Source organism: Delphinus delphis, chromosome 6 (genome assembly GCF_949987515.2).
Source record: "Delphinus delphis chromosome 6, mDelDel1.2, whole genome shotgun sequence".
Classification (NCBI taxonomy): domain Eukaryota; kingdom Metazoa; phylum Chordata; class Mammalia; order Artiodactyla; family Delphinidae; genus Delphinus; species Delphinus delphis.
In genome coordinates, this window is record NC_082688.1 from 33,474,184 (window position 1) to 33,488,172 (window position 13,989).

At 48.9% G+C, this 13,989-nt stretch overlaps 1 protein-coding gene across 1 annotated transcript in view; it reads left to right on the forward strand.

The window, feature by feature from the left end:
• The window catches only part of GABBR2 (gamma-aminobutyric acid type B receptor subunit 2), a 366,358-nt gene that overhangs the window by 302,215 nt on the left and 50,154 nt on the right, over positions 1 to 13,989 (forward strand). Inside the window, exons 12-13 of the mRNA XM_060014449.1 lie at positions 508 to 615; positions 9,845 to 9,967. Coding sequence (XP_059870432.1) covers positions 508 to 615; positions 9,845 to 9,967 — 231 coding nt within the window. The remainder of the gene's footprint in view (positions 1 to 507; positions 616 to 9,844; positions 9,968 to 13,989) is intronic.

Genomic DNA, 13,989 nt, shown 5'->3' on the forward strand with positions numbered 1-13,989 from the left:
CAACCCAGGACCTGGGAGTCCTGTGGAAGAGGTTCCTGGGACTGCCTCGTCTCCTAGAGACTTGGGTGAGGAGGCAGAGAAATTAGCAATTGGGAGCACCTCTGCAGGCCTGTCTCCCCACATAGAAGGCTGTCAGAGAAGGAAAGGAGGGAGGGAAGATCAGAGGGCTGGTCTGAAACCCCTTAGTGGCGCCTCAGTGGTCCTGGGGGCCTGTGTGCCTCTGTCTATGACTGGCTCCCTCTGGGCTGTGGGCCCATGAAAGGCAGGATTTGAATCTCATATGCCTCTGCGCCCAGGGCCCTGGCCCTGGTCTGGCGAGTGGCCAATAGAACTAAGCCTCTATCAGATTGAAATGTGATTGAAGGACTATTGATGCTAGTAAAACTGTACAGTATGTAAAGTAGAGCATCTGTCCCCATCTAGAGTCCCCCTGTTGGGACACTCTCCTAACTGATGAAGTCCGTCCCCCGGGAGATGTTAATGCCTCTGTTTTCTCATGGCCTCTAGGTCAGGACCTGGATTCTCACCGTGGGCTACACGACCGCCTTTGGGGCAATGTTCGCAAAGACATGGAGGGTCCACGCCATCTTCAAAAATGTGAAAATGAAGAAGAAGGTAATGCCTCCTTCTGTTGCAGGGTGTTTGCAATGTTCATTTAGTATTTATTTTTAAAAGATTTATTAGGCACCTACTGTATGCCAGGCACTGGGCTATTTGCTGGGGATTCAAGCTAAACACAACCCTCCGCCCCTCCCCACCCCAGCCCCCAACACCTTCAGCCTCCTGGGGACATCAGACAGCTAACAAAGCGTTTACAATGCAAGGTGATAAGGGCTGGTTGGGTGCATATGGGGGATACTGGGGTATAGCACCCAGGGAGGGCTTGGTGTAGGAAGTGACACCTATGCTAAAACCTGGAGGGTGAGTGGGAAGCAGAGGCTGGGGAGTTTTCCCTCTCCCAGAGGGAACTGTGTGCACGGAGGCCTGGGGAGGGGAGCGGTGTGTTCACGTTGCCGAGGGGTTCATGGGAAAAGGGTACAAGAGGAAGCCACAGGGGAAGGCAGGAGCCACGGTAAGGAACCTGAACTTTAACTTGTGGGCAGTGGGGAGCCCTTGAAAGAGGAGAGTGAAACAGGGCAGGGGCCTGATTTAATGCTTCCATTTTCAAAGAAGCCCTTAGAGGACAGGAGCCCTTCCTTCGTGTGGGAGGAAAGCAGTTGCCACCTCTGTGCTTGGCTGTAACCATCATGTTGATTAAGCTTGACTCTTAGGATGTAGACATAGAGAAGCTTTCCCCTCACTGTCCTTTCTAACTCTTCCGATGGCTGGCACTCTTCTTCCCTTGCTCCTAAGATAAAAATTCGGGCAAGTCTCTTGACTTTGAAGGTCCTCTGGTCAACAGCTAATATGTGGAGTCCATCATAATATTCAAAACCTCAAACTGCCTTCAAAGGCATCGCCTCTTCGTTCCCCAGCTTGGCCTGAAGCAGCCAGTCACCTGCCCTGGGAGAAGGGGTGCAATGGGCTGCTTCTGTCTTTTGCCAGACTGAGTGTTTTCCCCATCCCATTCCCAAGGTTTCTGAACCCTCCTGAGTTGGGGCTTCGAGTGGTGGAAGGGGCAGGAAGGACCTCACTTGCCGGGAGCTGCATCCATCTTGCTGGGCCTGGCATTGGTTAAGCACACCCTTTAGGCTCTCATGGAGTCCTTTTGTGGAATTTTCAAAGCCCCCATTACTGGGATTTACTCTCCTGCAGTGGCCCCGACATGGGTGAAATACTCCCCCCTTTGGCCATTTGTGGCTCCTTCCACAGACATGTGGCAGTCCCCCACTCCTGGGCCCGCCCCTCCAGCTTGCCTTGGGCAGGCCACACAGCTCTACCTGGCCCAGGGCCCACACCTGGTGCTCAGGAAGCACTCACACATCCTTCGCTCCTACAAACTCAAGGATTGTGGCTGATCCCACTGTAGCCACTTTCCCTCTTCCGCTCCATCCATGGAGCAACTGGCCCGTTATCCTCCCGTGGGTTTCTCAGGCAGGAGTGAGGCATCAGCTCACCAGGTCCCCCAGGCTGCAGGGAGCCCTTAGCAATCAAGCCATCTGAGTGCTCTCCTTAAGCCTCCCTCTTGATTTGAGGTCAAGGAGGAAGCATACACCCCGTCCTCTCACCTGGGGATGAGGTGAGATAGCATCATGACACGTCTTTCCAAAAATCCTCTTCTTGATTCAACTCTACCCACCCCCCCACACACACTTTTTAAATCCCTGATGGGTGTATAACCCATTTACAGACATCTCCTGAAAATCCTGCACTGTGACCTCATCCCACTCTGGAACGTGGTGCCTGTTGTTCCAGTTCTTCATCCCAAACTTGCATTTGCCATCCGATTACCTGGGTCATAAGCCATCACGCCTGTGGCAGACAGCAAGTGAGCCCGAGGTGGTAGGGCCAGCAGACACAGCAGGAGAGCAGGCTTCTACTCCCTGCTTCACTGCTGACCCGCCATGGGTCCTTCAGCAAACCTCTTCATCTTTCAGGGCCTCTGTTTCCTTATCTGTAAAATGGTGAAGTATTGAAATGGCATTGTCTCCTGAGCTGTGATTCTGCCTGGTGCCCAGTGGCACCTCTCACTCATCAGCCTCACTGCCTGCCCCTTCACTGCCAGGGAGCTGCTCTCCAGATGGGGGGGTGTGTACCCTCCCTTCTCCACCCTCTGCCCCACACCGGACCACCTTAGGACAATTATGGGCTGCACTTAGAGGGAGGAAAGAGCTCGGCTCTGCCACCCATTGCCTGTGCTCACCTGGAAAGCCGTCCTCTCACTGGGCTCAGGAGCATTTGTGACAACTCCCTCCTGTCTGTAATATGAGGAGCCTGGCCACCTGGTCCTTCTCAGACCTGGCTGCACATTACAATCAAATGGGAGCTTTTGAAAACTACAAGAAGTAACCCAGCCCAGCCCACACCTCCGGGCTGGAGCTGAGCATTGGGAGTTACTAGACCTCCCCAGGTGATCCTAATATACAGCCAGAGTGGGAGACCTCTGGCCTAGATCAGGGCTACTCAGAGTGCAAGCCAACCAGCAGCATTGTTGGCATCACCTGGGAGCTTGTTAGAAATTCACTTTCTCAGCTCGCCCAGCCCTAAGAATCAGGTTCCTGGAGCCCAGGAACGTGCGTTTCCACCAGCCCTCCTGGCAAAGCGGATACAAGCCAAAGTTTGACAGCCACCAGGTAACTTCTTGGGCCCCTCCTGCTCTGTGGCTCTGCCATTTATGACAAGTCCATCCTGGTTTTGAAGAATCGCAGTGTTCGTTTCTTTGTGTCAATATGTAATTCATGCACATTATTATTGGCAATGGAGAACTGGCCTTTATTTTCTGTTACTCATGTGATCACTAAGCGAGAACACTCAGATTGTCTGGCAACAATTGACGAAACATGCCAGGGAAGACTTCAGGAGTTCAGTCGTCTGAAAGCGCCGTGGGAGTTGGGGCTGTGATGTGGCCACAGCCTGCTGGGCTGCCTGGGACAAGGGGACTCTCCCCACCCCAGGGGTCTGGGCAAAGTGAGAGCCCAGGCAGGTGGTGGGCCCAGGCGTCCAGGAAGGGGCCTGTCTGAAAAACTGCCAAAGGCTTTGAGTACAAGATTTGGTCACCAGTTTAGCCTGTTGTGAAAATGATTTAGGCCACATGAATACACCTTTCCAGTGTGAGACAGTTTTTGCTCTAGGCTTTCCAGTTATTCCAGGAAAAGCCTTGTGGCGCTACAGCTGAGTATCATTTATCAGCCAAATTAGAGGAAGTTAAGGGTATAGAAGAGAAATTTATACCTTTCACAGATCAAAAACTCAAGTTGGGAACGAGATTGTTTTTAAAGGGTTGTGGCAGTCGCAGGTCAAAAGTGGGATTGAATTCTCCATGACTCCAACATTTTACATAGCCAAGGTTGGTTTTTATTGTCATTGTTTTGTTTTATTGGGTTTTTTTAAGTTTAAACTTTTTTAAAAGTGAGCCTCTTATTTTTCTTTTAATGTTTTTTCTTATGCACTTTAAAAAATTTAATTTATTTATTTATTTTTGGCTGCATTGGGTCTTTGTTACTGTGCACGGGTTTTCTCTAGTTGCGGTGAATGGGGGCTACTCTTGCAGTGCACGGGCTTCTCATTGCAGTGGCTTCTCTTGTTGTGGAGCATGGACTCTAGACGCACCGACTTCAGTAGTTGTGGCACGTGGGCTCAGTAGTTGTGCCTCACAGGCTCAGTAGTTGTGGCCCATGGGCTTAGTTGCTCCGCAGCATGTGGGATCTTCCCAGACCAGGTCTCGAACCAGTGTCCCCTGCACTGGCAGGCGGATTCTTAGCCACTTAGCCACCGGGGAAGCCCTTAATTTTTTTTTTTACTGACACATATACAAGATTTACCTAAATCTGAAAATGCAATCTCACACTTCTTTTTCAGTCTTTTTACCCTTTTCTTCCTTCCCTGTCTCCCACCTCATCCTCCCTCCACCCACCATGTCACACCCTCCCCAAACACACATACACAAACTTCACCCCATATGGCTACATTTTGAAAGACATTAAAGAAAAAGAAGCCTGTTAAAGGAGGTATTGACATGTGGTGACTTAATGCTTCTAAATTCAGTATTTTTATAGTATCAATCGTAAAATCTTGAATTGAAAAGCCTCACTACCACAGTCTTCTTTTTGTTTAATTTATTTATTTTTGACTGCATTGGGTCTTCGTTGCTGTGCGTGGTGCACGGGCTTCTCATTGCGGTGGCTTCTCTTGTTGCAGAGCACGGGCTCTAGGCACACAGGCTTCAGTAATTGTGGTTCTAGAGCGCAGGCTCAGCAGTTGTGGCTCACGGGCTTAGTTGCTCTGAGGCATGTGGGATCTTCCCAGATCAGGGCTTGAACCCGTGTCCCCTCCATTGGCAGGCGGATTCCTAACCACTGTGCCACCAGGGAAGCCCACTACCACAGTCTTTATTCTGCCTCTTACTCTTACTAGGACCAAATTGGAACATTGAGACTAGAGCGGGAACTCAGAGATGAGATCTGTTGTGGGGGCAGATGTTTTCTGAGGACAAAGAAACTTCACTACATATATGACTTGATACGGGTTTTCTGAGGACAAAGAAACTTCACTACATATATGACTTGATATGGTTGCAAATAATATCATAGGGCCATCCTCTCAGACCTTCATCCAGGCTCAGCTTCAGGAAAATGCCAAGAGAGTGTCTGTCATCTGAGTGACGGCAGGAAGGCAGGGCCTCTGGTTGTACAACTCCAGGGGGCACCATTCACACTGTATTCCCTCTGGAATGGCGTCCCTGGAAGTAGGCAATAAGCTGGTCCCAGTAGAAGGCCAGTCTGAATCAGTCAAAATATCTGAAGTTTTTTTGAAAAATAAAGAAATGCCGTTTTCCCAAAAGAAGAAGTTAGCCAACTTTTCCTGTAAAGAGTCAGACAGTAACTATGTTAGGCTTCACAAGCCATACAGTCTCTGTCACAGCCACTCAACACTGCTATTGTAGAATGAAAGTAAGCAAAGGCAAACACATAAACAAATGGATATGACTGTGTTCCAATAAAACTTTATTTACAAAGACAAACAGTGACCCAAATTCGTAGTTTGCTGATCTCTGCTCTAAACAACCATGGGAAGTGATGTTTACTAGTAATAGCTAACATCTGTTGAACAGTAATTGTAAGCCAGGCTCTGGTAATCTAGTGGTTTGTGTGGTCATCGTCCCCCATTGTGTAGATGAGAAAACTGGCTCAGATGGGTTAGGAAACTTACCAAGGTCTCCCAGCTAGTTAGTAAGATTCAAACTCAGATCTGATGCCAGAACTGGGTGCTTAATCGTTCCTGGGTGCCTTCACTCTCATCTCTCACTCAGTGAGAATGGAGCACGAGTAACCTCCTAGCCTCAGAGAGAGAACTCAGTTTCATGGCATCAGTGTGCACTGACATAACCGAGGAAAGTTTGTGCAGCTTTTGAAGAGAAAGCTGAAAAACAGGAAAGGAAGTCAGGGAAGCTGAGGTGAGACTAGAGACATGGGCTTGCCTAATTCTAGTATTCTATGGTGCTCAGACTTTGTAGGGTTAGGTCAGTGCTATTTTTTAAATTTAAACTTTTAGATCCTTTTTAAAAGATTATTTTTGTCACCTCTCTTTAGCATTGTATTGTGTATACGTATGGGGTATTTGTATAATTATTCATTATTAGTCTCCCCCTATCATGCATGCTCTATGAATGTAGGATATTCATGTTTTGCTCACTGCTGCAGCCCTAGTGCCTAGAAAAGAACTTGATTCAGAGTAGGCACTCAATAAATGTTCCTGTGATTAATAAATCAAACGTGATCCATAACTACTTACTAAATCCATTTAGTCACAAACAGTGGTCAAGTGCCAGGCTTTGGAAATGGTACCAAAAGGAAATTAGACATGTCCTCTCCTGTTACTCTCAGGATCTTCCCACCTGGGCCTGTCTGTGTGATGATTAGCCCTGAGTCTAGCAGAGCTGAGGTGCAGTATCACACTTTGCCCCTAGATGTCACTGTCCTCCACATAAACACAGAGCCATGCATTCTCAAAACCCAAGTAATGGTAGCTACACAGCCCATTTGTTGAGCACCTTCTCTGAGCCAGATGTTGTGCTAGGTGCTTTCCATACATCATCTCATTTCACTCTTATACCAACTCTGCAGCTTAGAGCTCACCGGTCTCACTTTTAGAGGAGGAAATAAGCCTAACAGAGTCATACAGTTTGATCAAGATAACATTTCACAAGAGCTGGGATTAGAATGAGGTCTTATAGATCCAAAATGGTGTTCTTTTTTTGCACCATACTTGGAGATATTACGTGAACCTCCCCACTCCTTGCCAGAAATGCAGAATGAGAGAGGAAGTGATTTGTTAGGGTCACGCCAGGTCACAAGGGATGGTCCGCATAATCCCAGGTCCTGTCTCTCCACTGCCACTCTGCTACCTCACACTTCATACGTGAGCCTTAAAATTGGGAGGACTTGACTCTCATATTTACCAGAGAGAAATTCTGATGCTCATCTTCTGTGCTGCATGCGTGCCTTCCCTATTCAGGCAGCAGCAGGAGAGGTGCAGCGTCCACTGAGAAGGGAGGTCTCTCCCCTGTAGGGGCTCACTGAGGGTGGCCCCAACCCATGTTTCTCAGCCCTACCCTTCAATGTACTACTTCTTGTCCAGTGTAGACTGTGCAGTCCCAACAGACCTGAGGTGTGGTGTGCTGGAGTGTGAGGTGGTCCGTACTCCTGTATGCATGAGCTCTCAGGAAGAGGCCAGGAGAAAGTGGTACTGCTGAGCAAGTTCAAGTTCACTGCCTCCTGGGAGTTAGACTGTGGGGACAGTAGTACCCCTTGTCTCGTGGGAAAGACTTGGCAGAGAGGGAGGGACCTGGAGGTGCTGGCACTTGCTGGTTGGGGAAGTTTGGGGAGGGGGAGAGGACTGAGAGGCTGAGGCCCGCAACTCTGCCTGCCCGGTGCTTGTGGCATCTGCATCCTCCTGTCCATCTGGTAGTCACTGCTCTGGATCAGGCCTCATCCTTCCTCATCAGGACAATGGCCCCAGCTCCTAACTGGCCTCCTACTGCAGGATCCCGCCTCAGGTTCACCCCTTAATGCTGCAGAGAGCTCCCCATCACGCTGATGCTTAAAGACGCTTAAACCTCCAGTGGCCCCCATGAGGCCCCATCACATGTCATGCAGGCTCTCTCTCTCCAGCCAGCCCTGTTTCCAGCCACCCCCAACCGACCCCATGCACACCCAGCCACACAGAGCCTCTCACAGAAAGAACAGGGTGTTTCAGACGAAAGAACCAGCACCTACAAATGCCTGGGAAAGGATAGGAACCTGCGGCAGGTGATGCCTTATAGGAAGTAGAACCTGAGCCCTAGGCAGGAGACAGTGCCCTTGAACTTGCTCAACAGCACCACTTTCCCCTGGCCTTTTCCTGAGAGCTCATTCATTCATTCTCCACACGTTCCTCAAGAAAGTTTGAGAGCCAGCCCCTGCACAAGGCACCAGGGCACAGAGGGGAGACTGGATGGTCACCGCCTTGGTTCTGATAGGAACACAGTTGCAGCATGGACCCCATGCAGGGCACACCCGGATTCACAGAGGAGCAGCTGCTCAGGCTCAATCTTGAAATCAGGGTAGGAGGGCACCAGCAGAAAGGTGGGGGAAGGAACTTCCAGGGGTCAGGTGCAGTGTGTGCAAATGCCTGGGGCTCAAACAGCCCTGGGTGAGCATCAAGCAGGGAGGCCCCTCCCAGCCTGTCCTCTAAGTCCTCAGCTCCTCAGGCATTTCTTCCCTGTGGCCCAATTTCTCAAGGCTAACAGGGAGCTGCCTGGTTCCCCTGAGGGCAGGGGTTAAACCAGGTTTCTACAAGCTATCAGCGGTTCACTGAATGCTTCTGAAAAATCTCAGAGGGGACTTTGCCAGTGCCCCACCCCCAGGTAAAGTGGTCTTGGTGGATTTGATCTCTTTGGCAGTAATTCAGCAGTACTTTCTTGTTCTTTTCACAGTTTGGCCACAGAGAAGTCTCTTGAGTTTCTATTTCTCCTTTAAGGATGGCTTTAATCATTAAAAGCCAGACCTGGCGATATTTCTTAAGCTTCTGCTTCAGTTTTGTTTATTTTTCTATAGTCTTTTCTAGAACTACTTCATCACATTAGCTTTTGTTTGGCATTGGGGTGGGGGGTGAGGACACATAAATGTGCAGTGAGTGAAATACAGGTTAGCTTTGCCCCAGACAGCATTTGTCCCCAGGCCAATCCCCATCAAACGGACATAAAGTGGGGTGGGACCTTCACAGTGTAATAAAGATACCCCAAGCTGCAAAGTGGGATGGGAATTATATTTCTTCTTTATATATTCCTTCATCTCAATTCAACCAGGCAAACTTCTAAGTATCGACTGCATGCCAGGCCCTGCTAGGTGCTGAGGGCAAACAAATAAATAAAACAGGCTTCCCTTTTGTCAGGGGTTCCCCAGTTTACTGAGGAGGGCAGATGTGTATACAACTTAATATAGCATCTGGTCACTGTAGAGCCTGGTAGGTGCTGTAAATGTTTGAGGGTGTGCACTCTGGAGAGAGGAGGAGCTTGGTTCGAATCTAGGCTTCACCTCTTAGTATCTATATTCCACTGAGCAAGTTACTTGGCCCCCAGCACTAGCCTCAGCTTTTTCATCTGAAAATTGGGAATAATAATGGTATTTGCCTTTGTATGAGATGCTGTATGTAAAACAATCAACCTAGAGGTAGGCACAGTGTAAGTGTTCACTAAATGTTAGCATTTGTATTTATTCTCCTTCTTGTAGTTATGACTATTACTATTCATAAGTATAAGTATTGAACTTATTAAGTATGATTAAGTCTGGGAACAGAGTGCTATGGGAGTAGTTAGTTCTGCTGTGGGAGTTAGGGAGGCTTCATGGAGGAGGCGAAATGAATCTGGGTCTCTAAGGATTATTTGCCACATAGAAAGAAGAGTGTTCCAGACAAAAGAGCCAGCACCCACAAAGGCCTGGGGTGAAAATCACAGCAGGGCCAGAACCTGGGAGTCCTCAAATTTAACTAAGTATATGTGTGTGTTTGGGGCATGGACAAGCAAAGCTCATGAAAGGTCTTGAATGCCAAGCAAAGGTGCTTGGCTGGATTTATCCTGTGGGCGATGGGGAGTCTGAGGAAATTTTCAACCTGGGGGTGACGCCATTCAGTCACCCACCTGACCTGGCGCCTCGGCTGCTGTTTGGGAGGCCCTCTCACGTCCCTTCTGCCCCTGCCCTCTCTGCAGATCATCAAGGACCAGAAACTGCTCGTGATCGTTGGCGGCATGCTGCTGATTGACCTGTGCATCCTGATTTGCTGGCAGGCTGTGGACCCCCTGAGAAGGACGGTGGAGAGGTACAGCATGGAGGTAAGCACCTGGCACCAGCAGGACGGAGGCCTATGCTGCTCCCAGCCCGCCCCGCCCGGGGACGGCAAGGCAGCACATCTCCTCTACTGCCCCAGGTACGCTTCTTGAGAAGAAATCGAGGTGGTTACGGGGAAATCATCATAGGTCCACATGGGTCCACATTCCCTATCAGGAACATCTCATTATTTCCGTTTCCTTCCATTTGAGACATATATTATTTCAGGAGGGCCAAATATAAGGTCTTCACTCCTGGAAAAAAATGGTGAAAGAATTTGTCTAGGTGTATTAATATATGCAGAATTGAGGGGAAATGTTGGGTCGTTTAAACCAGTATATTCTCTACACATTGTAGAAGCCCCCATTTATATGATCCATCAGCCTAGAAATTACATTGCATTTTTAATCTCTCCTTTAAAGTGAGTTCCCTAAGGAGTGCTCGTAGGGAATAAACACTCTGATAGCTCCTCCAGTTACTAGAGGATCTTCAAAGTGATGTGTTGCCAAAAAGAAGAACCTTACATAAAAGTACCGTTAAATATATATTTTAGTAGTCTTGCGTTGGGCCTTGCTCTTAACTCACACTGGTCTTCCTAGGATGCTCCAGTTAGAGACGTTCAAGATTAGAGAAGTTGTAGTTTTGTCGACTTTCTCCTAGAAGTGTTAAACATGCCTTTGTCGGAAAGAGCCAGCTGAACGGCAGTGGCTGTACAGTACGATTTCCCTACAGTGTAGCAGATTCTATTGAGAAAACTGGAGTTTCCTCCAGTTCTCTCACTGCACTATTAGGGAAATCTTTTTGTGGGATTTAGTGTGAATTTTATCAATAAAACTAAACTGGAAACAGTCATTTTATGCATGGAAGACAGAGGTTTTTATCCTTCTGGACAAGAAGGGTTTTCTAGCAAATAAGATGCCGGGCCTCGTTTGTCTGGAGACAGGCAGAGGGTTCACTCAGCCCGGTAAGAAGTTATGCAGTTGGAGCAGTGGCAGAGAACGCTGTTTCCTGACAGCGCAGATTTAGGGGAAGGATTTAAGGCTGTGCGCCTCCATCTCACTGCCTTACGTGTCCATCCGGGGAGGAAGCGGGACTCCAGACAGGCACAATCAGACCTGGCAGAGGACAGACCTGCGCTGGCTGTGCCCATGGGCCAAGGGGGCAGGAGCTCAGCTGAAGTCACTCGCACAGACGGGCTGTGGCTAGAGGGGAGGTGACATCTGGTTATCACTCATCTGCACAGTTGGCGAAGGAGCAGACCTGCCCCCAACTCCATCCCAGGGGAATTCACCACCCACCACCAGGATTTGGAAATCCAGACAGGCTGTCAACAGGAGGAAGGGCTGTTACTGGCTAACCGGGCCCCCTGGCTAGGGAGAGCCTGGGGTGGTGATAATCACAAGCAATAATGCTAATAACAGTAATAACAGTGGTGACGCTGGTAGCTAGATGTGTGTGTTAATTCACTGAATCCTCAGCATAACTCTGTGGAATAGGTGCTACCCTGAACTCCATGTTAATGATGAGGAAACAGAAACCCAGAGAGATTATATAAGGCACCCAAGGTCACCTAGCAGGTTAGTGGCCACACCACCAACTATCGTCTCCCCCACTCCCCCACCCTGCCTTTCAATACACAACAGCACTTCATAGTTTTCAGGTGTATCCACAGACCCTTGGTCACTGGTCTGTGACGTGGGTTGGGCAAAGAAGTGTTTTCACATTTTGCAGACGAAGCCTAAAAATAGGTAACAGGCAGACTGAGCGCCCAGGATATCAGGAAAGGAGAAAAGGCGAGTCAGGCGGAGCCCACGTTAGGACCTGGAGCTGGGGCAGATGGGCAGAGAGCAGACCCCGCTGGGTTGATGCTGAGCCCAGTGGCAGCCGGCGAGGCAGGGCACTGTCACCTCCGCTCAAGGTTAAGGTTGGGGCGGAGCGTGCACAGGATCCCCTGGGATCTGGCTGTGGTGGGAGAGGCTGCAGGGCTAGAGTCGGCGACTCTGGAAATAAATCCAGGAAGCCTGTCCCCCTGGACCGTTACAGGAGGTAGACCTTGTGCAGACCATAAGTATGAGGGACAGTTTGCTACCACCCACATTACCTTTCTTCCTTGCTCTCTGTAGTAAGTACTGCTGCTCTCCATGGCTCCGCACATACAACGCAAGCCCATTCCAGACCTTCCAGGGAATGGTTTTCAAACTGAGGAGCAGCTGGGTGCCACGGAAGTGCTTCTCTGTGTAGATGAGGAAACTGAGCCTGGGAAGGAAGGGGGTCCTGCCCGCGGCATCCAGACTTTTGAAGGGGGGTGGCTGGAGGAGAGCCACATCCCTGGCTCGAGTTCCCCACACCTTGTCTCTGTGTTTCCCTCCAAGTATCTGTGGAGATTTCTCTCTAAACCTTTCCTGGCCTGATCCTCGTTTCTCCTCTAATTTTAGGGTTGCCCTGTCATTCTGTTGCCATGGTAGCAGAACCTTTGATTTGTCGACCCACAGCCCTGTCGGTTTATTGTCATTTTTCCACCAAACATCGCGAAGCTATCAGTTGATTTCCCTCAGACCCTCCTCTGTGAGACTCAGCATGATGGTTGAACAGTGTGCCCAGGGACTAAGGGGCCCTAGTTCTCCTCAAGGGGCTGTTTGCTCCAGAACCCCCAGTGAGAGAGAAAGTTTATGCTTGGGGGATAGATGATCAAAGATCTCTGTGGTCTGTTCTCTCCTCCCCTCAGACCACACCTACCTCGGATGCCTTTGGTTGTTCTGGACACTCTAAACACCTCAGGATGCCAGTCACAGGCCTTGCTCTGTGTTGCACTTTCAAGCCTTTGCCCATGCTGTCCCCGCTTCCAGAACCTTCTCTGACAAGTAAATGAACTTCAGTTCCAGGCCCCTGTATTAGCCAATGGGTTCCTGAGCTCCACCAGATTTAAGCGCCTGCTCTTCCCCACTCCGGTCCCCAGCATCTAGGCATCCCCTGTCAGGACACTTAGCATGCTGTTCACCCCTGCTGAGTGCATTTCTGCCCCACCCACCCCTCCTGGGCCACATAGATCACTCTCCCGCACCACCCAGCCCAGCACCGCCGCATGCTGGGAGACCTCACCTCGCTGGGGAGACAGAGGTGAGCACAACAGCGCGACACCTTGAGCTCATGGGGCCCACCAGCTAGTGGGGGGCAGACGGTAAACATGCAAATAAGCACAGTCACTTTAGATTGCACAGATTCTGATAGCAGCTGGAAGTAAATAAACAAGATGAAGGGTTTGAGAATAACAGAAGAGTTCCAGAATAACTCGTGGAAGAGATTCTCTCAGTGCAAGTGTCCAGGGAATGAAACTCTGATTCTGGAGTCCGACTGGAGGCATCCCGGCTCCACATTTATTCATTTGTACATAATAAATATTTATATAGCACTTGCCATGTGCTAGACACTGTTCTAAATACATGATGTTTATCATTTTAAAGGAGTTTTTATGCTTAATTAATAGACTTTATTTCTTAGACCAGTTTTAGGTTTACAGAAAAATTTAATAGAAAGCATAGAGAGTTCCTATATGTCCCACCCCACACCCCATAGTTTCCCCCATTATTAACATCTTGCATTATGTGGTATGTTTGTTACAATTGATGAACCAATACTGACACATTGTTATTCGCTAGAATCCATAGTTTACATAGAATTCACTCTTTGTGTTGTACATTCTATAGCTTTTGCCCAATGCATAAAATTATGTATCTACCATTACAGTGTCATACAGAAGAGTTTCACTGTCTGAAATATCCTCTATGCTTACCAACCCCTGGCAGCCACTGACCTTTTACTGTCTACATAGCTTTGCCTTTTCCAGAATGTCATATAGTTGGAATCATACACCATGTAGCCTTTTTAGACTGGCTTCTTTGACTTAACAATATGCATTTAAGATTCCTCCATGTCTTTTCATGACTTGATAGCTCATTTCTTCTTATCAATGAATAATATTCTGTTGTGTGGATGCACCACAGTTTATTTGCCCACTGAAGGACATCTT